Genomic DNA, 24,920 nt, shown 5'->3' with positions numbered 1-24,920 from the left:
TTAGCATGAAGCAAATATATCTGTTTTAAATTCAGCAACCCAGTTACTTCCCTGCAAGAGTTCAACTAATGTCTTATTTAGTTAAATACATTCATTCTGATGTGTCTTCTGACATTATGCTGCAGAATGTTCCACTGTGACCACAGCAGAACTAACACAGCACGGGAGTTACTTGAAGGTCATCAGGCGTCAGGAGAAAGAGTTCAAAGAAATAGAAAAGAAGTACAAGAGAAAAGCGGAAGATCTGATCCAGAAATACTCAGATGCTTTCAAGGCTTGCAAGAAAAAGTCCTCGCTGAAGAAAAAAGAGTGAGCGGATTTATTATTTGTCTGTCTCGTACTCCCAGACGCTGTCCTTCAGGTCATAGTGGAATTTGACAGCCTTGTTGTTGTTTTGATCTGTGTCATTAATAGAGAAGAGTGGCCGGCATAATTATGTTAATGTGTCTTTCTAGCTCAGTGCTACAACAAAGTAAATATGCTGCTACGCTGATTTGTGTTGGTAAATTTTTTTTTTTTTAAAAGTGTGTATTGCTTGGCAGAGCTAGGGTTTCCTGTAAGTACATGACTTAATGAAAATTTCTGTATATTGGCTGATGTGGTCTGGGCAGAACTTACCTGGTCGGAGGAAGCACGATGGACTACGGCACAAAGACGGTGCAGGAACACAAGCAAAACATGCAATCTGAGCTGCACACTTTGTGGATGGAACATTGCGATCAACTGAGGAGGAAGAAAGAGCATAATGCAACAGAGGTTGGTTTGAATGGGAAAATGACATCAACTGTTGATTGCAGTCACTCAAGCACTTAAAGGCTGATTTCATTCTTGCGGCTCTACACCAACAATGAAACAATATATGTTTGCTTAGCTGCTATATTTTTTTCAGGAAATAAATATATACAGTATTAGAAACATGGCTCTTTGAGGGGAGCCGGATCTTGAGGAAAAAGCCGCTTAAAAGACTGGCTCGTTATCATGCATTTTGTTTATTTTCTAATCAAGGAAACAATCACGAATAGTTGTCACAGTACAAGATAAAATGTGGATCAGACTAATTAAAATTTACACACATATTATTACTCTAATGGTGGGAATATTTCTGAAAATTCATTGTATTTTTGTTGTGTTTTCATTGTAAACATTCCCTAAGGTGGTGCCATATATCCATTTAATAGTGACATCACCATCTTAAACGTTCCCACATGTAAAACATTTTAGCCCAAGATTATTCTAACATTACAGGAAAAATACACAAACAATAAGTAAGAATATAATATATTAATGGATACACAGTTTTCCCTCGCCTTATTGCGCTTTAAATATTGCGGCTTCATCACATAGCACATTTTTTTTTCAAGCATATTCCATCAATATTTGGTCCCACATGAAGCATTTTCAAACAGAACACTGGCTAAATAAACTAAAAATATCAATACTATACAAAAGTGTTGTCCTCGAGTAGACCAAACCAATCAGAGAGTGCTGTTCAGTATCATCTCAGGGCGTTCGATCTTTCGCAACTGGAGTGCTTGGTTTGTCTTGGAAGATATTTTGCCGCTCATTTGAGTATGCGTCATCAGTTCGTGCTCATAGACTTAGATTGGTCAGATCAAGTCTAACTCGTCGGACCAATCCAGACTAGATTCAGGGCCAGTAGATTTCCTGATGTTTCACCATTCCAGTTGTATACATCTCTGCTTTGGCTCCACTCACTCTTCTCGTTCCCTGTGCCTCAAGTCTCGACTTTGCGGTTGTAGTGTTTGTTATTCTCAACACCTTTGGAGTTCTATTTTTTTCCCACCCCTTTTTGAGTGCTTTTTTGTTATTGTTCTTATTTATTTTTTTCTGCTCTGCATTGGGATCATACTCCCACTAAGCCAATTCTGAAATGATCCTGTCATAAAAGCCGAGTTCATTCGTCAGTTGGGTGGCACACACATTGTATCTACATATGCATAAAAAAACAAACGAAAGGTTCACAACAGGGAATCTATTCTCATAGTTACTTAAAAGAGACGTTAGAAAGACTTGATTCGTTTGTGAATGTCACATCTCTAGCATATACATGAAGGAAGTAATGAATCAGGTAGATTTTGTAAACTAACTTGAATATTAGAACCAGAGTGGCACGTACTTGCCAACCCTCCCAATTTTTCCGGGAGACTCCCGAATTTCAATGCCACTCCCAAATCTCCCGGGGAAACCATTCTCTCGAATTTCTCCCGATTTCCACCCAGACAACAATATTGGGGGCGTGCCTTAAAGCCGCTGTCTTTAGCATCCTCTGCAAACTGTCGTCACATCCGCTTTTCCTCCATACAAATAGCGTGTCAGGCCTAGGCACGTTATACTGTATATGCAGCTTTTACACACACTTAAGTGACTGCAAGGCATACTTGATCAACAGCCATACAGGTCACACTGAGGGTGGCCTTATAAACAACTTTGACACTGTTACAAATATGCGCCACACTGTGAACCCACACCAAACAAGAATGACAAACACATTTTGGGAGAACATCCACACCGTAACACAACATAAACACAACAGAGCAGATACCCAGAATCCTTTGCAGCACTATCTCTTCCACAACGCTACAATATACACCCCCACTACCACCAAACTCCGCCCCCTCAACCCCGCCTCCCCATCTCTCGAATTTGGAGGTGTCAAGGTTGGCAAGTATGGAGTGGCGTCTGCCGCAACACATAGATGTTTATATTCTGCCATATTGCCCATCTTAAATTTCAAAAAAATCTTTTAAAATATACTGCTAAAGAGCGCTGTTGTCACACTCATAGTAGGAACGAGCAGAGCAGAGACACTTCCAACACAGAATTGCAACGCAAGTGAAAAGTGGGGTGTACGAAAACTGAGGTACCACTGTAATAGAAATGTGGTCTCGCCCCATCCCCCTCATGATTAAGGTGGAGCCTTAGAAGTCATGTACCACATCGCTAAAAAAGACTCATGCTCCAGGTCCAATGGCGAAAGCTCACAGTTTACGTTATTACATCACACTAAAAGCCCTTTCTAATATTTAGGTTGACATATTGGGCGACATGAGTGCAGCAGGTGTACCTAAAGTAATGACGTTATCTAGTTTAAACCCCATTATGATGACTTGTTGTGTTGTCACAGAGACTGGCTAAAGTGATGGAGATGGCCTCTGAGAGACACAGAATTGAACTGAAGACTTTGGAAAGGTGCGTCCTCACCTGCAGTACATCTGGGGCATGCTGAGTTGAATTGTTTGTTAGGATTAAAGACCGCCTGTGTAGTTTTTGTGTTGTATAGAGGTAGGATGAGATCTACCGCCTGACATTTACCTGTTATAATTACTGAATCCCTATGGGTTCCCTGAATAGCCTCTCGGGAGCTTATTGCATCGCATTGTGAGATGGGTGTGTGTGTGGGTCCTCAGCTGGCATATGGTTATCTTAGGACAACTATTATCCTCAGGATGTTTAAACAGCTGCACTCTTCTGCTGTCCACGCTGACAATATTACAGCACACTGAAGCTTTTCTTTCACTCAGAAGAAAAGGTCAGGTCAGACCGTCAGCAACACATAGCCACGCCACAGTGGCTTGAATGCAAAAGGTTGTTTATGAGGTCATTTTTCATTTAAAAAAAGTAATCGTTTCTCTTTGGCTTGTTTGCAGTGAAATCAAAAAGAAGACAAAATCAGAGAAGGCCAAGTGAGTTCAGTCTTTTTCTTACTTCCATCATCAGTGTCTTGTCCAGAATGGAAATAGAAATTGGTGTATGAATATCAAACTGTATGTTTAAACAAGTCACAATAATTGTTCTTTTAGGCTTAAAAAAGTAACAGATATGGAGCTGTTGGATGGATCTGATATGTCAGAATGTGTGGTAAGTGAAATTAGATGAAACTAGTTGATTCATAAACATTTCACAGTTCTAAAAAAATAACACATTTCCACACCTATCATTTAGTTACTCAACTGCAAAAGCGCTAGGTACAAATGGAAACACAATTTGTCGGGCATTCCACTTAATTGGTTCCATTTGCATCCCTAAGAAATCTAATGTATAAATATGTTTCACTGCAGAGAATTATTAGCCAATTTTTGTGATGACTGCAAAACAAGAAAATATACAAACTGTAGATTAATAGGAGCAGATTCAGGCTTGTATTCTTCTTATTACAAAAGGTGTTCTTCTTACAACAGCACTAGAACAATTACGATTGTAACAATAAAATGATTTAACTATATTTGTACAGTGTACCTATATCATTTACAAAATCACAGTTTTAACACTTAATTTATGAACATATGCAGAAATTGTTATATTGTTTGTAGCTATTCTTTATCATTACTGATGTATTTGATCTATTATTGTTGTATCTTATTTATTATAATATATATATATATATTCTGTGTCATACCGTATTTAAGCCGCACCCACCAAATTTTGGAAACAAATCTATATTTTCACATATATTAGCCGCACCGGACCATAAGCCGCAGATATACCTGCAAATAAGAGTTTGGAAATGTTTATTTCGATACTTTAATTGATTCCATATGGTGCCTGTCACATGGCAGTAAAACGGCTGATCAAACAAAAAAGAAGTCAGCGTCAAGGACCCAATAGCTGTGGAAGCTAGCTCTCCAATTAGCTAAACACACTCAATAACTCCACATTTTGGTTGATTTACGAAACTGGCACAGTCAAAAAAAAAAAGTAACAATACTACCACGGACACTTGTAAATGTGTTAGCAAATTAAAAAATGCTAACAACGCTAGCTTGATTACATTACATACTATATGCATGAAAATACACCTGCAGATATCACCCATGGGACGGTTTAGTAGTAAAATGCGTTAAGTAATAATTGACTAATCCTTTCGAGCAGAAACACAGAAACATTATAGACGAATAGTAGACGAAAGAAGATATTTTCCTGTTCAAGTTATGAAACTGGAACTTCATTTTCTACCCGCAGAACCTGCAGTGAGCAAACTCATCCAAAAGATGGCACCGTAGCACAAACAATAGCACACCTTTTCAATGTCTTTGACGGGGTTAAAACACAGTAAAAGTAGAAATAAAATCATTACATCTCTGCATTAATGTCAGCTGGGGATGCAACAATAAATTGTAATTATAACTGTGATACAATTTTTGACGTTAGTATTACCGTTTTAGATTGAAACCAAAAAAAAACAACTTGTGGTTGATAAATGCACTTTTTTTAAACTTACGGACTGACTAGTGCCAGCTTGCTATCTTATATGCTAACATGAAAACACAAGTCATTAACGTATTCCAGTGATGTGCTGTCAGGGGAGGCAAGTGAGGCAGTGCCTCACCGGCCACCAGGTGACTTATCCATTAAATGTTCCAAAACGAAGTAATAAAATAAAATACTTTTTAATATTTCTCTTTTGGTTTATGCTTTCTATGTGATTGTGGTGTGGTTCCTGTATATTTTGATCATTTTAATGGTCAAATTTGCGGAAATTCCATGTTTCCGGTTCAAAACAATGCAGCAGATGAGAAGTGAGGCAGACACAGGCGGTGCCTCCACGGCTACACACAGTGTGTATTGGGTGAGGGGGGCGTGCTTGTTGCCTTGTGGAAAAGGCAGGTCTTGAGGCAGCAAGCACATCTGCCTCAAGGTAGGGGGCGATATATTGTCAACTTGCAGTTCAATGCCACAGCAGTACTCTGACTCGCCACACTGGGAGAAGTGGGGGCGCTCAAGCTAGCAGACACAGGTCTCTCCAGCAGAAGCCAGCATTTTTTTCTTTTCTTTTTTCTTTTTACTGTATTTATAACAAACATGGCATTTTTATTAGAGTAAGCCTGCGTTCGTGGGTGTTTTTTGTCGGATGCAAAAATATTGTTTAATTTCTTGTAATAAAATTAAATTAAATGAATGTTTCTGCCAATATGGAGGATTATATACTGTATCCAAGATTAAATACTTCTCTAAACTGGACTTTAAGACAAAATGAATGTGATCATACAAAGTATTTTTTCTTGGAGGATAGCGATTGCTGATTCAAATACAAATACAGAAATGTAATATACACTCACAATGCTTGATTTATTTTGTTAAAAGCAAATGGGACCAACAAGTATTTAATAAAAACTTTATCAAATACTTTTTGGACCCAATTATCATATCATAATATCATTATGATAACGTTTTTATGAAAGCGAATGACTCCCTTTTTTTTCCTGGAACCCTAATGTGCAACTTAAATAAAAAATGACTAGAGCTGCACATATTGTATGAATTAAAGGATCCGCCTTGCTCGGTCGGTCACGTTCTCAGACATATCGAACTGTTGTGCTCCAGACACCATTCTACACTACAAAACAGATGAAAACTTGGAAACAGGAGTGGGCAATTAATTTTCACCGGGGGCCACATGAGCAACCCAGCCACTGCTGAAGGGCCACATCGACAATATTTCAATCAAATTTTACTCAATGTGATTGGCAACACTAAATTGGCCCTAGTGTGTGAATGTGAGTGTGAATGTTGTCTGTCTATCTGTGTTGACCCTGCGATGAGGTGGCGACTTGTCCAGGATGTACCCCGCCTTCCGCCCAAATGCAGCTGAGATAGGCTCCAGCTCCCCCGCATCCCTGAACAGGACAAACGGTAGAAAATGGATGGATAGATGGATTATTTTTTATATACCATACGATAAATAATAATAATAATAATAATAATAATTTCATTTAACTTAACTTAACTTTATACAAAAGCAGATTGCTTTTGATGGTTTTATTTTAAAAAATGTCTTACACAACACTTCCTGATGTGCAAACTGTAATTTAGGAAATATATTACGGTAATATATCTCTTACATATAGTATATTATCATATGCATTTATTACGTGCAGGCTGTTGCAGCTTGCCGGACCACTTCGGACAGAACGTACAGGTAGGAACATAATTTGAACGGACTAATATTGGCCGGTAGATTATTAGATTACTAGGATGACAGTTGATGAAGTGCGATAGCTGGGGTGGTGAGTTAAGTGCATTCACTTCAAACTGACAGTAACTCTTATTAGTTTGCTAGACATTGGGGGACTTTTGATCAACAAATGTTGTCATGTTACAAACTTTTGTGTGGTATTGCTTCTTTATTTGTGATTATTCCAAACTGATTGTACAGTGGGCAGTTTGGTTACTGCACGGGCTCTGACAACCACGCCCTCCATGAGTCACCGCTGCCTTGCGGGCAGGTCTTGGTTGACCAAAGGCTAAGGGATGGACAACCCCGACAGAAAACTCCAGGTCACCCTTGGGCAAGGTGTAGCACCTGGTAGCCTCCCTCTTCAGGGTAATGAAGTGTTTACTGCTGCCTTGTGGTTAAGGTCTTGGTTGACCAAAGGCTAACGGAGTAAACCCCGAAGACAAACCACGATTTCTGGGTGAGGCTAGACATCCTGGCAGTTCCAATCATGTTACTGTCACAAGGTCTGTGGTGGACCATGCCAGTCAGAGCATAGCAACATATTCTACACAAGAGCAGAGATAGAAAAACCTATCATCTGGTCAGTTGCTGCAACGAGTCGTGGAATCAGTCTGTCTCGGCCTGGCCTTGCCCCTAAGAAACCTCCATTCGCCAAGTTTTTGCTGTTAGTCCTGCAAAAGCTAGCAGTACTTGAAACCTCTTGCAAGCAGTTTTCATGAAAATGGTCAGGAGAAATAGATTTCATACCAGCTCGGACAGCTTCACGGTGGAAGAGGGGTTAGTGCGTCTGCCTCACAATACGAAGGTCCTGCAGTCCCGGGTTCAAATCCAGGCTCGGGATCTTTCTGTGTAGAGTTTGCATGTTCTCCCCGTGAATGCGTGGGTTCCCTCCGGGTACTCCAGCTTCCTCCCACCTCCAAAGACATGCACCTGGGGATAGGTCGATTGGCAACACAAAAAAATTGGCCCTAGTGTGTGAATGTGAGTGTGAATGTTGTCTGTCTATCTGTGTTGGCCCTGCGATGAGGTGGCGACTTGTTCAGGGTGTACCCTGCCTTCCGCCCGATTGTAGCTGAGATAGGCACCAGCACCCCCCGCAACCCCAAAAGGGAATAAGCAGTAGAAAATGGATGGATGGATGGACCAGCTCGGACATCGCCCGGGTTACCAAGGTCCGCGCTGATTTGTTCACACTCCGGCAGACAGTGGAACGTGAGTCAGGAGAAAGATAAATATGAAGACGAAGAACAACAGGAAGAGAAACCAGAAAGAGTATATTGACACCATTGTGCTTAGCAGAGTGGACTGTACGCACTCTGATGGACCGAATATCAGCTGAGCGCCCAGAACCTCAGACCGCACTCTTAGCTCTCGAGCTGGCTAAGTATAATATAGACATCGCCCCACTCAGTGAGACTAGACTACAACTCTCTGGAAGATCAGTGATATGTATTCTTCTGGAGTGGGAAGGCTGCTGACGACAGGGAAGAGGCAGGGGTTGGACTTGCAGTCAAGAAGGAATTGCCCACCATGCTGGACCAAGCTCCCATACAGATTAGCGACAGGATTATGACAATGAGGCTCCCACTACAGAAGAAGCTGAATGCCACTTTTATCAGTGTGTATGCCCTACTATGACAACTCCAGTAGAGGCAAAAGAGAGGTTGTACAGTGATCTACGTGAAACTATAATATCTGTCCCAACAGATGACAGACTGATCCTAGTGGGTGATTTCAATGCCAGAGTTGGCTCAGACAATGAGAAATGGAAAGGCGTCCTCTGTAGCCATGGGGTCGGCAGGTGCAACACAAACGGTGAATTCTTGCTCGCACTATGTTCAGAACATAGCCCTGTTATAACTAACACCGTATTCAAGCACAAAGAATCACACAAGAAGACCTGGATGCATCCGAGATCCAAACACTGGCATCTGCTGGACTACACCATAGTGAGACAACGGGACCTGGAAGAAGTACTGGACACCAGAGCAATGAGGGGCGTTGACTGTGGCACGGATCATGTAATGTTGAGAACAAAACTGAAGCTTTACAGGCGGAAGTATTGCCACAAGACAGGGACAAAACCTCCACGCAAGCTGGATACTGGTGCACTAAGAGTTCAAGGGAAGAGAGTAAAGCTGGCTGAGGAAATAACATGTAGTTTGCGAGAATAGGACAGGATGACAGCAGGGTTAGACATAAATGAGAAATAGGTTGCAATGAGGGAAACTGTGTACAACACTGCCTGCAATATTTTGGGCCACTCAAAGAGGAAACATCAGGATTGGTTCGATGTTCTGGACAAACATCTGCAGGAGTTGCTGGTAACCAGGAACAAAGCTAGGCAAGAGAGGTTGCAGTGCAACACAAGTTCCAAAAAGCATGCTTACAGTAGAGCCCAAAGTGAACCACAGAGATACACCAGAAAACTAATATCTGACTGGTGGGAAAGACAGGCAGAAGAACTGCAGATTGCCGCCAATAGGAATGATATGAAAACCTTCTTAACAGGTCTGCGAGAAATATATGGCCCAACATCTAGAAGGTTGATCCAGCTGAAAGCACAAGACAGCGAGACAGTCCAGCAGAAAAATGATACGATCTTGGACAGATTTGCATGTCATTTTGAGAAACTACTGAACCACCCTGGAGATTTAGCAGAGGATGCCACTTCTGCGGTAGCACAGCGCCCGGTAGTAGAAAGTCTGGATGAGCCGCCTGATATCTCCGAATTAACAAGAGCAATCAACACAATGCAGGAAGATAAAGCCCCAGGTCGTGAAGGCATTCCAACTGAGGTGTGGAAGTTTGGGGGTGCCCAGTTGTTGACCTGTCTGTATAAGATGATCAAATATATTTGGGCAACTCACCAGATACCCCAGGAGTGGAAGAATGCCAGCATTGTACCACTGTTCAAGAAAGGAGACAGAAAAGAGTGTGAGAATTACTAGGGCATCTCACTCTTAGCCACTGTTAGTAAAATCTTCTCAAGAATGCTTCTGAACAGGTCAAATGAACAGATCTTTCCAGAGGTACTTCCAGAAACTCAATGTGGCTTCAGACAAGGAAGAAGCACATTGGACATGATATTTTGTCACTTCCTGTTCATGAGAAAGGACGCAAAGGAAAATGCTCTGCTTCTGCTACCGGAGTTTTTGTTTAGTCTGGAGATTTTGACCGCTGATTTGCGATCACAGCCACAGGAGGGTGACTTGGCATCTCCGACCTGATTTTGGTCAGTTGAGAGGCAATGATACGCTGAGATAAGGCAAGTTGGAAGAGCCGTTAGCCTCAAGCCATCGGCGCCTTACCGCAGTTCAAAGCGGTTACCGAGCAACAAAAAGCTACGGCGAGTTTACAGCTGTTTTAAAGTGCTTCCAACGTCACAGAGTGATATAAGTTGACAGACTAACACCTCAAATTGATCTGTGAACAACGCAAGGTACACATTTGTTGAAACAAATAAGTTAAACCTGCCGGAAGTTGCTAAAGTAACTGCCGTTTAAGACACAAGAGGCACTGACGTCATCGACCTGCCACGATGCCAAAAGCTAAAGGGAAGACTGAAATCCCGAAACGTTCAGTGTCAGCCGACACAGGACACAACTGGGACCAAGATTTGAGACTGGACACAGGACATGATGGGAATCAAAAAGGGGTACTACTAAAAATACTCCATGAATTTAAAGAAGATTTGAAAGAAGAATGGAAAGAAATGAAAGAAGAAATTAAAGAAATAAAAAAAGATCTGAAAAAAGCAATGACAGAACACAAACAAGATGTAAAAAGGCTGCAGCAAAATATAGAACGTCTGCAAACTCAAATCATCACCAGAAAAAATGAAGTCTCTGATATGTGCCAACAAATGAAGACCTTTCAAGAAGAAATGCGCCAACAAATGAAGACCCTTCAAGAAGACAACTACATGCTGTGGAATATCATAGATGAAATGGAGCAGGATAAACAAATGAATGATATCATCGTGACAGGGCACCGAATTAAACCAAGATCCTATGCGAAAGATGTGAATAATGAAGGTGAACTAGATTAAATGGATCTTGTCTCAGCGGAACAGCAAGTGGTCAACTTTCTGCAATCAAAGGAAATTGAAATAGACATTAATACCATCGAAACATGCATCCCACTGAACAGAAGAAACAACAACGCCACTCCAGTCGTGCTCATGAAACTCGTAAACAGAAAATCTAGAATGGCATTGCTGAGACAGGGAAAGAAGCTGAAGGAAACAAATGTGTACATGAATGAGCATCTCACAAAACGTAATGCTGGGATCGCCAAGAAAGCACGCAACTTGAGAAAGCAGGGAAAAATCCAGGGATTTTGGAGCGCCAACTGTAAAATCTACATCAAGCTGAATGAAGGTCCAAAAGCAAGAGTACTTGTTGTCAATGACATCAAGGACCTGGACAAATTTTAAAGTTTACACAGCTTCCACAACAACGATGATAATGGACTCTGACAGAAAACAAGCACCTAAATTCAACATCAACACTACTATGCTCCAAGGGACGACTAAAAAAGAAGACCTAGATTCAGGATTGCATCCACCTACACTTATAGAGATTATTGAAACAACATCAAAGATTGTTGGACAAGAAAATATGTAACTACAAAACTTCTGCAACAAAGATCACAAAAACCAGGATTTGGAAAACTATATATATCCCGGTACAAATTTTTTCTCCCACATCAGTAATAATTGTTTTTAGTACACAGATGAGCAATATAATAGCAACATTAAATGTGATAACAAATAGTCAATTATTAATTTTAACAAAAGGAGCTTGTATGCAAACTACAACAACATTAAGAACTTTTTGGAACACATCAACGAACCCTTCAAAGTGATCGCCGTCACAGAAACATGGATTGATGATAAAAAAGGAATATATTTTGATCTGGAAGGATATGAACTAAACTACATCAACAGAACCAACAAAAATGGAGGAGGGGTAGCTGTGTATGTGATGAAGAACCTGAACTACAAAGTGGTAAAAAAAACATGTAATTTGGTATAGATATCTTAGAATATATTACCGTTGAAATATGTCATGAAAAAAGCAAAAACATAGTCATCAGTTGTATATACAGATCACTTAAGTAATGTATAGAAACATTTGAAGAATGGATCAAGGCAACTTAAATGGACAATGATGAAAAAAAAGTTTCTTATGCGGTGACTTTAATATTGACTTATTGAACCCTGACAAGCAAAAGTCTATTGATGACTTCATTGACACAATGTACAGCATCAGTTTATATCCTAAAATCACAAAGCCAAGCAGAATCACAGGACACTGTGCCACGCTTATTGATAATATTTTACCAATGATTTTGATAATAACACTATAAATGGTCTACTTATAACCGATGTTAGTGATCATCTGCCAGTTTTTACAATATATGATGGAAACTGCAAAAACAATATGGAAGACAAAAGGACATTTCAAAGACTGTGCACAGAGAAGAGGATGATTGCTTTTAAAATTGAGCTACAAAAGCAAGATTGGGACAATGTGTACAATGAAAAAGAGGTTGATGAAGCATATGAACATTTCTTAAACAAGTTCATAATACTTTATGACAAACATGGTCCATTGAGACAACTAAGTAGTAAACAGAGAAATAATAATCAACCATGGATGACAAAAGGATTAAAAAATACTTGTAAGAAGAAGAATACGCTATATAGAAAATGTATATCAGAAAGAACTACAGAGGCAGAAGTTAAGTACAAAAAGTATAAAAACAAGTTAACAAACATACTACGATCATGTAGAAAAGAATATTACAGTGAATTATTGGACAGGAACAAAAATAATATAAGAGCAACATGGGGCATTCTCAATAGCATTATTAAAAATGGCACCAAAAGGGATTACCTCCAATACTTCTTAGACAGAAATAAACATAATGACAACATAAAGGAAGTAGTTGAAAGATTTAATAATTACTTTGTAAATATTGGACCAAAATTGGAAAAATAGGATTCCAGACCCAGTTTCAATTGAGGACAATAATGATACGATAGATCAAAATCCCAACTCCATGTTCCTCAGTAATGTGACACAGGAGGAAATAGTCACAATCGTGAAAAAATATAAATCTAAGACTTCAACAGATTGTAACGGAATTGATATGGAAACGATAAAAAAGGTTATTGAAGAGATCTCAGGACTATTAATGTATATTATTAACCTATCATTTCAAACAGGTATATTTCCAAACAATATGAAAATAGCTAAAGTTGCACCAATGTATAAGACTGGAGACAAACATCTATTTACAAATTATAGACCTGTTTCTTTACTTCCACAATTTTCTAAAATCATTGAAAAACTGTTCAATAACAGATTAGAGAGTTTCATAAATAAAAATAGAATACTCAAAGAGAACCAATATGGATACAGAGCTAATGTTTCAACTTCAATGGCTTTAATTGAAATTACAGAAGAAATTACTAATGCAATAGATGGTAAAAAAATGTGTGGCAGCAGTGTTTATGGATCTAACTAAAGCATTTGACAAAATTAATCACAATATTTTAATCAAAAAACTAGAACGATATGGCGTCAGAGGGTTAGTCTTAAACTGGATAAGAAGTTATCTAACGAAGAGGAAACAATACGTGAAGCTAGGCGAACCCACTTCTACAACGCTAAATATATCCTGTGGTGTACCTCAGGGATCAATACTAGGACCTAAACTATTCAATCCCTATATAAATGATATTTGTAAAGTTACAAGATATTTCAAGTTAGTATTATTTGCGGATGATACAACAGCGTTTTGTTCAGGGGAGAACACACAGAGGATAATACAAATAATAACAGAAGAAATTAACAAATTTAAAAATGGTTTGAAAAAAAAAACATTCTTGAATCTCAGTAAAACTAAAATAATGCTATTTGGTAACAGTAGAAGAGAAAGTCAAACACAAATACAAATAGACGGAATAGAAATTGAAAGAGTAAATGAAACCAAATTTCTAGGTGTAATGATTGATGATAAACTGAACTGGAAATCTCATGTAAAAAATATACAACGAAGTAGCAAGAACCACGTCAGTAATGAATAAAGCCAAATATGTTCTAGACCAAAAATCACTTCATATTCTCTACTGCTCACTAGTGTTACCATATCTGAGTTTCTGCGTGAAAATATGGGGAAATAACAACAAAAGTATACCTCATTCACTAACAGTGTTACAAAAAAGATCAGTTAAAATAATACATAATGTTGGATATAGAGAACATACAAACCCTTTATTTATTGAATCAAAGATACTGAAATTCCACGACATATTGAAATTGCAAACAACAAAAATTATACACAAAGCAAACTATAACCTGCTACCCAAGAATATACAACAATTCTTCTCAACAAAAGAGGAGAAATATACTCTTAGAGAAAAATGTAATTTAAAACATTTGTACACACGTACAACACTTAAGACCTTCAGTATATCAGTATGTGGAATTAAATTATGGAATGGATTAAGCATAGAAATCAAACAATGTACTAATATGATCCACTTCAACAAACTCTTCAAACTTAAAGTGTTTACAAAGTACAAAAAAGAAGAACCATGATAAACATTCTGAATTTATTCACCCATTCATTCTTTCATTCTCAAAATAATCTTACTTATCTCATCGTATGGAATAAAACTTACATCAATCATGTTATGGGGAAGAAGCAATGTTATGGGGAAGAAATCTCAGGGGGCCTCACTCGCCTGCCGTAACGGATAAAATGTCCATCCCGTGGGGGAGCGGGTGTACTGTGAGGGGAAGAACCAATACCAGGGCCCAGTGGAGGCGAAGGACATCCAACTCTAAGAGTTTGGAGGGCGACCTCGGCGGGGGACTTGGCCCTGCAGTATTTCCTCACCTGCAACACAATGCGCCGGCTTAAGTCTGTCTAACGAAAGGCATTCCCTGCGCCCGCCCATATCCAGCTCAAAAACTTTAGGACCGCGTTCCAGAACCCTAAATGGGCCATCGTAGGGGGGTTGGAGTGGCGAACGGTGGGCGTCGTGGCGAACGGTGGGCGTCGTGACGTACGAAGACAAAACGGGCATTTTTAAGCTCCGATGGCACGAACGACTTAGGGAAATAGTGGTGGACCGGGCCAGGATCCAAGGACTCCGTCGGCTAAAAGGGAAACAGTCGTGGGGCACAACCCTTAGGTAAAACCTCTCCCGGAACGCGGAGTGGTTGACCGAACACCAATTCAGCGGGGGCTGCAGTGAGATCCTCTTTAGGGGCAGAGCGCAACCTGAGCATAACCCAAGGCAAACGGTCAACCCAATTGTTATCCACGAGCGCTGCACGCAGAGCCGCCTTAAGCGACCGTTGAAAATGTTCACATAAGCCGTTAGCTTGGGAATGGCAGGCCGCAGTACGGTGCACCTGCACACCCAATGACTGTGCCAACGCTGACCAAAGCTCCGACACAAATTGGGATCCCCTGTCTGAGGTGATATCGGATGGCGCGCCAAAACGCGCAACCCAGGCCGACAGAAACGCACTGGCAATGTCTACAGAGGCAGTGGAGGAAAGAGGACCTGCTTCTGGCCATCTGGTAGTACGATCTACCATCGTTAGCAAGTGTGTATAACCCTGCGACAGAGGTAGGGGGCCAAATAAATCTACATGCACTTGGTCAAACTGCCTGGCCGGAATCAGAAATGGTTCAGGGGCCACCTTAGTGTGCCGGTGGACCTTGGCGAACTGACATGCCACGCATGCGGCTGCCCACTGCCTAACATCCTTCCTAAGGCCAGCCCAAACAAACTTGGCACCAACCAACTTGACGGAAGCCCGAACGCCAGGGTGCGACGGAGTGTATTGTGTCAAAAACCTGGTGGCGCCAGTCTACCGGGACAACCGGCCGAGGGCGGCCAGTGGACACATCCCAGAGGAGGGCGGGTGCGCCATCCTGATACACCACCTCCTTGAGCACAAGCGCCGTACCCTCAGCTTTGGGTGCGCGGATGCGGGGGTCAGCGGCCATTCCTGAAAAATCCAAACCGAGCTGCACGGGGCACACGAGTACGCGTGAGAGACAGTCAGCCACAGGGTTGGCCTTACCGGCCACATGCTGAATGTCCGTAGTGAATTCAGAGATGGACAACAAGTGACGCTGCTGACGGGCTGGCTAAGGCTCCGTGACCTTTGACATGGCAAACGTCAGGGGTTTGTGGTCAACAAAGTCGTGAAGGACCGACCCTCCAACAGAAAACGAAAATGCCGTTTTGCAAGACACAGTGCCAACAACTCTCGGTCAAATACACTGTACTTCCGCTCGTTATCCCGCAGTTTACGACTGAAGATTGCAAGGGGCTGCCACACATTCGCCACCCGCTGCTCAACCACAGCACCCACGGTGACATCAGACGCATCTGTTGTCAAAGCCACGGGCGCCGTGGAAACAGTGTGGGCGAGAAGAGCAGCCCCCGCCAGCGCGGGGGCTGAAAAGCTTCGGCCCGCTGAGGAGTCCATTTGAGGGAATGGCTAGCCTTTTTGTTACGCAGGGCACCATAAAGAGGCTGCAGGAGGTGGGCAGCGGACGAACCGATTATAAAAATTAATCATGCCCAAAAACTCCTGTGGAGCTTTGACAGTGGAGGGACGAGGAAAATCCGCCACCGCCTGCACCTTCGAAGGCAAAGGAATCGCACCCTGTGACCCAAAAAAATCCATCTCCGACAGCCCAAACTGACATTTAGAAGGATTTACGATCAGACCGTGCTCGTCAAGACGTTTGAACACCTGTGTTAGGTGTGACCAGTGCTCCTCGGCTGGAGGGCTCGCCATCAAAATGTCGTCAAGATAAACAAACACAAAATTGAGCCTGCGCAACACTGAGTCCATTAGTCTCTGAAAGGTTTGTGCTGCCCCCTTTAGGCCAAAAAGCATACGCAGGAACTCAAAAAGCCCAAACGGGGTTATTACTGCGGGCTTGGGCACGTCCTCGGCGAGCACCGGGACTTGGTGATAACCGCGAAGTAGGTCTACCTTTGAAAAAATGGCTGCACCAGCCAGGCGCACCGAAAAGTCCTGGATGTGCGGGATAGGGTAGCGGTCGTGCGTTGTGATGTTATTAAGGTGGCGAAAATCCCCACAAGGGCGCCAGGAACCGTCTGACTTAGGCAAATGCTCGAGGTTGCTTTCAAGGACACATCGAAGGGGGACTACATCCGGACAAGCAAAGATGCAGATCTGCTCAAGGTTGCTTATTTTCGAGCAAAGAGCAAGACAACAGTATAGGTTGTGAGAGAATTACTGTTTGCGGACGACAGTGCTATAGTTGCGCACAATGTAGAGGACATACAAGATCTTGTAAACAAGTTTTCAGCAACAGCTAGTCAGTTCAGCCTCAAAATAAACATCAAGAAGACAAAATGCTTGTACCAGCCACCCAAGTATGAGCCCACATCATCCCTACCAGGGGAGGTCCGTGTCATGGAAGACCCACTTGTGCAATGCCGAACATTCAAGTACCTCGGAAGCACAGTGACTGAAAATGCCAAGCTTGATGATGAGATCAGACTCAGGATGAGGGGAGCCAGTGCTGTGTTTGGGAAATTAAGGGAAAGACTCTGGAACAACAGGCATGTCTCTATTTGCCTCAAGTGCAAGGTGTACAGAGCAACTGTGCTAGCTACACTTTTGTACGGTGCTGAAACTTGGAGCATCTACAGGTTGCAAGTCAGAAAACTTCACGCCTACATTATGCGCCACCTTCGGACCATCATGGATATCTCCTGGACAGACAAAATCCCGAACACAGAGGTCCTAAGTCGTGCTGGACTGCCGTCAATGGATCACATCTTAACCCAAACTAACCTGAGATGGGTCGGGCATGTAGAGAGAATGAGTCACAAGCAGCTCCCTCGCCATCTGCTCTCCTCACGAGGGAGGCCAAGGCTACGGAGCAAGGACACCGTTAAACGGAATTTGAGGGAACTGAAGATGGACACTGCAACCTGGCAGCTGAAGGCAAAAGATAGGGCTGAGTGGAGGTCTATGATCCGACCTAAATGAAACAGTCATTGTCGCGCCCGACAGACTGCTATGATGATTCCAAACTGATTATCATATCCTATTTGTGTCTTTTCTTTTCATGCAGAGCAACGGCACCTGAAGTAAATATGACAGCGTGTCACATTAGGACAGTCAGCTGCATAAAGAAAGACACAATAGCGGTATCATTTGTCCAGAACCCACCCAATTAGGACCTGGTTTCAAATCATACCGCTATTTGGTCTACATCCCTACCTAAGAGGAAATCACTCAAACTGCATTATGTGTGTGTGTGTTAGGAACAGCACTAATATATTGTGTGTGTGTGTGTGTGTGTGTGTGTGTGTGTGTGTGTGTGTGTGTGTGTGTGTGTGTGTGTGTGTGTGTGTGTGTGTGTGTGTGTGTGTGTGTGTGTGTGTGTGACATACATCTTTATCCATCTCTGACAATTGTAACTATGGTAACAACAAGACAGTGAGTCCTGTGATTTGAAGAATACATTAAAAAAAAACACTCCTGGCGTGTCATCCTGACACACATCTGCAAACATGTTCTCAGGCACCCACGTGTTGCTCAGTGACACACACACACACACACACACACACTCAGACTTTCTGATGATTGGCCAGGCTGGTCCATGACTCAGACGCTGTTTATTGTAAGAGGGCTAATCCAAGTGTGGTCTATGACTCACCCAGCTCTCCTCTGTTGGCTGATCAACATTCAGACCTGTAGCATTCCAGGTAAAGACTGAGCAGCTCTTGTTTCGTCTTTATTTTTTTGGTACTCAGTGCCTCTCCCATCCACTCCAGTCATCCTAACTTCCACTCATTAAGGCCACGCAACAGCTGATTTTGTCCCACTGAATCAGCATCGGCCCATTAATTACACCAATAACATGTTTAATCAGCTGTTGTCTTGCTGTGTGCAATTAGGACTACTACGCCTCGGTTTTAGAAAGACAGGCCGGCAGAGAAGCTCACTCTGTGTATTGATTGTCATGTTCTGGTTTCATCCCACGGGCACACTCCTATTCAGATGACACACTCATACAGTATATAGAGTGAGACAGCTACATGAGAAGATGAACTGCTTGGAAGCTAAAAGTCGATGGTGTTTTTGACATGTTGTGTTGTCTTTAACAGCCTTGCGATTACAGCACCCAGCAAGAGACTCTGATGGCGAAACAGGCGGCGACACTGGAGGAGATCAAGGCTCTGACGACTCAGGTACACCAGGTCTACTAAATTATTTTTTGGGGCCACATATACAGAAAGCTAAGTACCGGTCGAGCGGACTTCTCTCTTCACTGTAAGTCTTATTTTGTATAATCCGGAGAACTGGCGTCGTCTCCTGTAGACATTTGATTTTGGTCTATTCATTATGTTGGGGTTACAGGAGCGCTCTCCTGATTTTAAGGATCTCCTGCAAATATGTGAGTCAGTTACAAGTTTTTTTTTAACTGAACCCGCGGGTCACAAAAATTATGAAAAGACTGGACCGGTCAGGCTTTCCCCTGATAGTTGTTTGTGTTTTAGTTTTTTCCCTCTGCATTTGTCTTGGTTTCCTCTGTGTTTAATATTTCCTGTTTTTAGTTCCTGTCAGCGCTCTTATTTTGTCTGCTTCCTGTTTTTTTCCCTATGCGCTGTTTTCCCTCAGTTGCGGCTGATTGGCACCTGGTCACACCCGATGTCAATCAGCCCGCTTCTATTTGAGCCTGTTTTTGTCCTCCAGTCAGTTGCTGGATCATTGTCATTTTGACTTGTCGTGTCGATGTCATTGTTACAGCTACTACCTGTTGTGCTACTATTTGTCTTTGTCGTCGTAGCGGTAAGCTGTTCCTGTTGGCTATTTGCATTTTCCTTTCTTGTTGCTCTTTTGTTTCGTGATTTCTTGTTAGCCGTTAGCTGTTTCCAGTTTTTCTGTTTGCTGGTTCCTGTTTTCAGTTTTGGCAACACCTAGTTCCTGGTTTGTGTTTTGTACCTTTTATTTTGGACATTAAATTATGTTTTCTTATCCAATGCCTGCCTCCTTCACTGCATCTTGGGGTCCGTCAGAAACAAACTCTGACAGAATAATCCAGCCAAATTCGAACCCCACATATAGGTCTATGGCGGAGAGGCTTAAATTAGCGCTAAAGCTAATGGCTAAATTAAAGAGAGTTCGGACACGTTTCAAGCCCTCTCCCACCCACCCCTGTTGTCTGTGGGCCTATCTGGGGACATCTTGGATCCGTCCCTTGAGGGGGGGCTATCAGTAGCTGTGCAGATGGGGAGGCACAGCTACTTCGCGTCCCAGTTGGTCTGCAACAGACGCCACCATCATCTTTGGTGGGCCGGCAGACAACACCATCACCTCCGGTGGGTCGGAAACCTATGGCGCCATCACCTCCGGTGGGTCTGCAACCTACAGTGCCATCACATCCGGTGGGTCTGCAACCTACGGTGTCACCACACACTCCTGTGGGCCAGCAGACGGCACTTAGCACTCTGGTGGGCCACCAGACGCCACCACGCACTAAGGTGGGCCAACAGACGCCACCACGCACTCCGGTGAGCCAGCAGACTCCACCACGCACTCCGGTGAGCATGCAGACTCCACCACGCACTCCGGTGAGCCAGCAGACTCCACCACGCACTCTGGTGGGCCAGCAGACTCCACCACGCACTTCGATAGGCTAGCAGCAGGGGCCACCACCATCCTCTCCGGTGGGCCAGCAGCAGAGGGCGCCACCATCCTCTCCGGTGGGCCAGCAGTATGGGGCGCCACCATCCTTTTCGGTGGGCCAGTAGCAGGGGGCGCCACCATCCTGTCCGGTGGGCCAGCTCTGGGCGCCACCATACTCTTGTCGGCCACTGAGGTGATCGTTTCATGGGCGACCGCCTCGCAAATTGCAGCGGCGTTCTATTCGCTGTCGCCACTTGACTATTCCCTGCTGGGTGCGGGGACACTCGGCCTGGCGGCTCACCGCCTGGTCTTCCCTCCACCCTCCCTTGACTTTGGACTGTTTTTTTTCTGGGGGGGGGGGGGGTTCGTAAAACGTCTGGTATCCGTTATGGGAGGGGGGGCTACTGTCAGGCTTTCTCCTAACAGTTTGCTTGTGTTTTAGTTTTTTCCTCTGCATTTGTCTTGGTTTCTTCTGTGTTCAGTATTTCCTGTTTTTAGTTCCTGTCAGCGCTCTTATTTTGTCTGTTTTCTGTTTTTTTCCCTGTGCGCTGTTTTGCCTCAGCTGCGGCTGTTTGGCACCTGGCCACACCTGATGTCAATCAGCCCGCTTCTATTTGAGCCTGTTTTTGTCCTCCAGTCAGTTGCTGGATCATTGTCATTTTGACTTGTCGTGTCAATGTCATTGTTACAGCTAGTACCTGTCGTGCTACTATTTGTCCTTGTCATCGTAGCAGTAAGCTGTTCCTGTTGGCTATTTGTAGTTAGCTTTTTCCTAGCTCTTTTGTTTTGTGTTTTCTTGTTAGCCATTAGCTGTTTCCAGTTTTTCTGTTTGCTGGTTCCTGTTTTCAGTTTTGGCTATACCCAGTTCCTGGTTTGTGTTTTGTACCTTTTATTTTGGACATTAAATTACGTTTTCTTATTCAATGCCTGCCTCCTTCTCTGCATCTTGGGGTTCGTCACAAACAAACTCTGACGGGACCTAAGATGGAACTTTTAGGAACACTACTAATACAACCAAATAAGTTGAACAAATGACTACTGACTGCATACTAAGTAAATAAGGTACAGCAACACCTTACTTAGATAAATGATAGTATGTATCTGCACTAACAGAGAGGACTTAAAATGTGCCTTGAGGAACGCCTCACGTTTGGACCCGAGTGTTCAATGTTTGTGGCAGAGTTGTTTGAGTTTTGTCCAATGAAACCATAAGTTAACCTGAGCGTGTGTTATGGACACACATTTGTCTACTCTGGCTTTGTCTCGTTCCTGACACCTTGTCTCACCATCAAAAACAAATAAGATACTATGGGCCTGATTTACTCAAATCCAAACAACATGTTATGAACTGGTGCGGTGGATCCTAAGGATGCAGAGACGTTTTGTTTGTGGAGAAGTGGAGAAGTGTTCTTCCTTTTATTTTGGAGGAAAGATGACGTATCAAAACAAAGGCGATGGTGGAAGCACAAAAACACACCATGTAAAACTACAACGATAAATTACCAACACTAAACCAAAAGCGCTAGACAAGGCTAGGAATAATACTAAACGAAAAAAAGTAAAACAGAGAAACAAAGTACAAAATAAAAGCGCTAGACGAGGCTAGGAAAAATACTTCAATCAAATCACTAGTGCCTCAAAGGGCTGCACAAACCACAACACAAATCACTATGACATCCTCGGTAGGCCCACATAAGGGCAAGGAAAACTCACACACAGTGGGACGTCGGTGACAATGATGACTATGAGAACCTTGGAGAGGACCACATATGTGGGCAACCCCCCCGCCTATAGGGGACCGAAAGCAATGGATGTCGAGCGGGTCTAACATGATACTGTGACAAGTTCCAGACTCTGGACAGCCAGTACTTCATCCATGGCCATTGGACCAGACCCCATCCACAAGGGAGAGTGGGACATAGGAGAAAAAGAAAAGAAACGGCAGACCAACTGGTCTAAAAAGGGAATCTATTTAAAGGCTAGAGTATACAAATTAGTTTTAAGGAGAGACTTAAATGCTTCTACTGAGGTGGCATCTCGAACTGTTACCGAAAAAAGTTAAACAGAAAAAAAGAAGTTGAACAGAAAAAACTAGATACAAAATAAAGGCACTACACTAGGCTAGATTAATACAGGCAAACCTGAGATGATGCACAAGATGAACTAGAGAGTCTGCTGGCGAGACAAATGACACATGGGTGTGTAGTAAGCAGTTGACAAAGTTCCGGCGCTCACAGGCCGTCAGCAGCCAGGTTAAATAGGCTGACCCTAGTCAACATCAGGTGTGTGCTGCTGCCCTGCGCCAGCTGCACTCCATACTGTGGACGAGAGACAGAGTGAACATGGTGTGCAGACAAAAACAGAAATGAAAAAGGAAAATTCAGATTAGCACACAACACCCCCTAAACAGTGTGCAATCCATAAAATTGCGTGTACTATAGTGAGCGTGTTGCATTTGTTTTACTAACACTGTGTGCACAATTGCAAAGCAGTGCAGACCGCCTTCTTTAAATGAGGATTTTGTGTGTACCTACCTGCTGCGTTTTGCTATATTTTCAGATGTGCAGGAGATATGTACCACTTGATATTGATATTTTTGAAGCAGTCGTGGAGTGCATCTACATTGACACTAGTTTTATTTTTTATGCCCAAAGGTGCACTCATGAGAGGGTGGCTGCCTCTGACGATGCAAAAAAATTCACACTTAAAGTTACGTGGTTTTTTTTAATAGAAGAAATCTTTTAATAATATATATTCTACATGGGAAAAAAAAGAACGAACATATATAAAAATATACAAAAGGACACCAAAATGCATCAATCAAATTTATTTTAATCAACCCCTTAGATACGGTTGCAGCTACAAAATTATAAAATTATTTTGCTAAATAGACGATATTTGTAAGATTTTTTTTTATTTCTGACCATCCAAAATGTTGACACACACACACACACACACACACACACACACACACACACACACACACAATCGTTTTGACTTTGCAGCGTGAGCACTGATCCTGCAGCCGTGCGTGGGACGCACGTCCTTCTGACACGTGCTAAATAAAACACAAAAGAGTGATCACAAAATTGTGAAAAATGTTGATGAATCACACTGTGTATGCTAAATAATTTTATTTGCATCTTCTCCTCCCACTATTTAGGGTGTTTTGATGGTCAGCATATAGTTTGCATATTAATAAAGACAGAGACACAAAATGGATCGACCGCCTTATTCTGCTCACTTAAAGGCCTACTGAAATGAGATTTTCTTATTTAAACGGGAATAGCAGGTCCATTCTTTGTGTCATACTTGATCATTTTGCGATATTGCCATATTTTTGCTGAAAGGATTTAGTAGAGAACATCGACGATAAAGTTTGCAACTTTTGGAAAAGCCCTGCCTTTACCGAAAGTATGTGCGCGTGACGTCACGAGTTAAAGGCCTCCACACAAATTCACATTGTTTATAATGGGAGCCACCATCAGTAAGAGCAATGCGGACTGAGAAATGGACAATTTCCCCATTGATTTGAGCGAGGATGAAAGATTTGTTGAATTAGTATATTGATAGTGAAGGACTGGGGAAAAAAAAAAAAAAGCGACGGCTCCAAGCGGCGGCAAAGTGAACGTTTCAGATGTAATTAGACACATTTACTAGGATAATTCTGGAAGATCCCTTATCTGCTTATTGTTTTAATATTTTTTTTGTGAGATTTTAAAATATTGTAAAGACATACCTCGAGGTCAGATGGCTGCTGTGAACACGCAGTGTCTCAGGGAGAAGCCGAGGAGCCAAGCGTCACAGCTGCCTTTTAAACAGCTGCTGCAGGACGACGAATAACCCACTGATGTCTCCGGTAAGATATATATCACAATTTTCCCATCCAAAAACATGCTGGTTGACGTAGAGAAACATGTTCGCTTGACCGCTCTGTGTTGAAGCTACATAACAAACAAAGAAACACCGGCTGTGTCTCGGTACTAAAGACAGCTGCAATCCACCGCTTTCCACCAACAGCATTGTTTTTTATAGTCTCCATTATTAAATGAACACATTGCAAAAGATTCAGCAACACAGATGTCCAAAATACTGTGTAATCATGCGGTTAAAGCAGACGACTTTTAGCTGCGAGTGGTGCAGCGCTAATACTTCCTAACAGTCCGTGACGTCACGCGTACGCGTCATCATTCCGCGACGTTTTCAACAAGAAACTCGCGGGAAAT

General features: G+C 42.5%; 1 protein-coding gene across 1 annotated transcript in view; it reads left to right on the top strand.

The window, feature by feature from the left end:
- The window catches only part of plcb2 (phospholipase C, beta 2), a 77,443-nt gene that overhangs the window by 45,020 nt on the left and 7,503 nt on the right, over positions 1-24,920 (top strand). The window contains exons 26-31 of the mRNA XM_061895439.1: positions 126-309; positions 612-756; positions 3,146-3,210; positions 3,669-3,704; positions 3,822-3,879; positions 19,173-19,256. Of these exons, the coding sequence (XP_061751423.1) occupies positions 126-309; positions 612-756; positions 3,146-3,210; positions 3,669-3,704; positions 3,822-3,879; positions 19,173-19,256 (572 nt within the window). The remainder of the gene's footprint in view (positions 1-125; positions 310-611; positions 757-3,145; positions 3,211-3,668; positions 3,705-3,821; positions 3,880-19,172; positions 19,257-24,920) is intronic.

This window comes from Nerophis ophidion, linkage group LG03 (genome assembly GCF_033978795.1).
Source record: "Nerophis ophidion isolate RoL-2023_Sa linkage group LG03, RoL_Noph_v1.0, whole genome shotgun sequence".
Taxonomy (NCBI): domain Eukaryota; kingdom Metazoa; phylum Chordata; class Actinopteri; order Syngnathiformes; family Syngnathidae; genus Nerophis; species Nerophis ophidion.
Note: the sequence above shows the minus strand (reverse complement) of the source record. Positions and strands in the feature narration are given on the sequence as shown.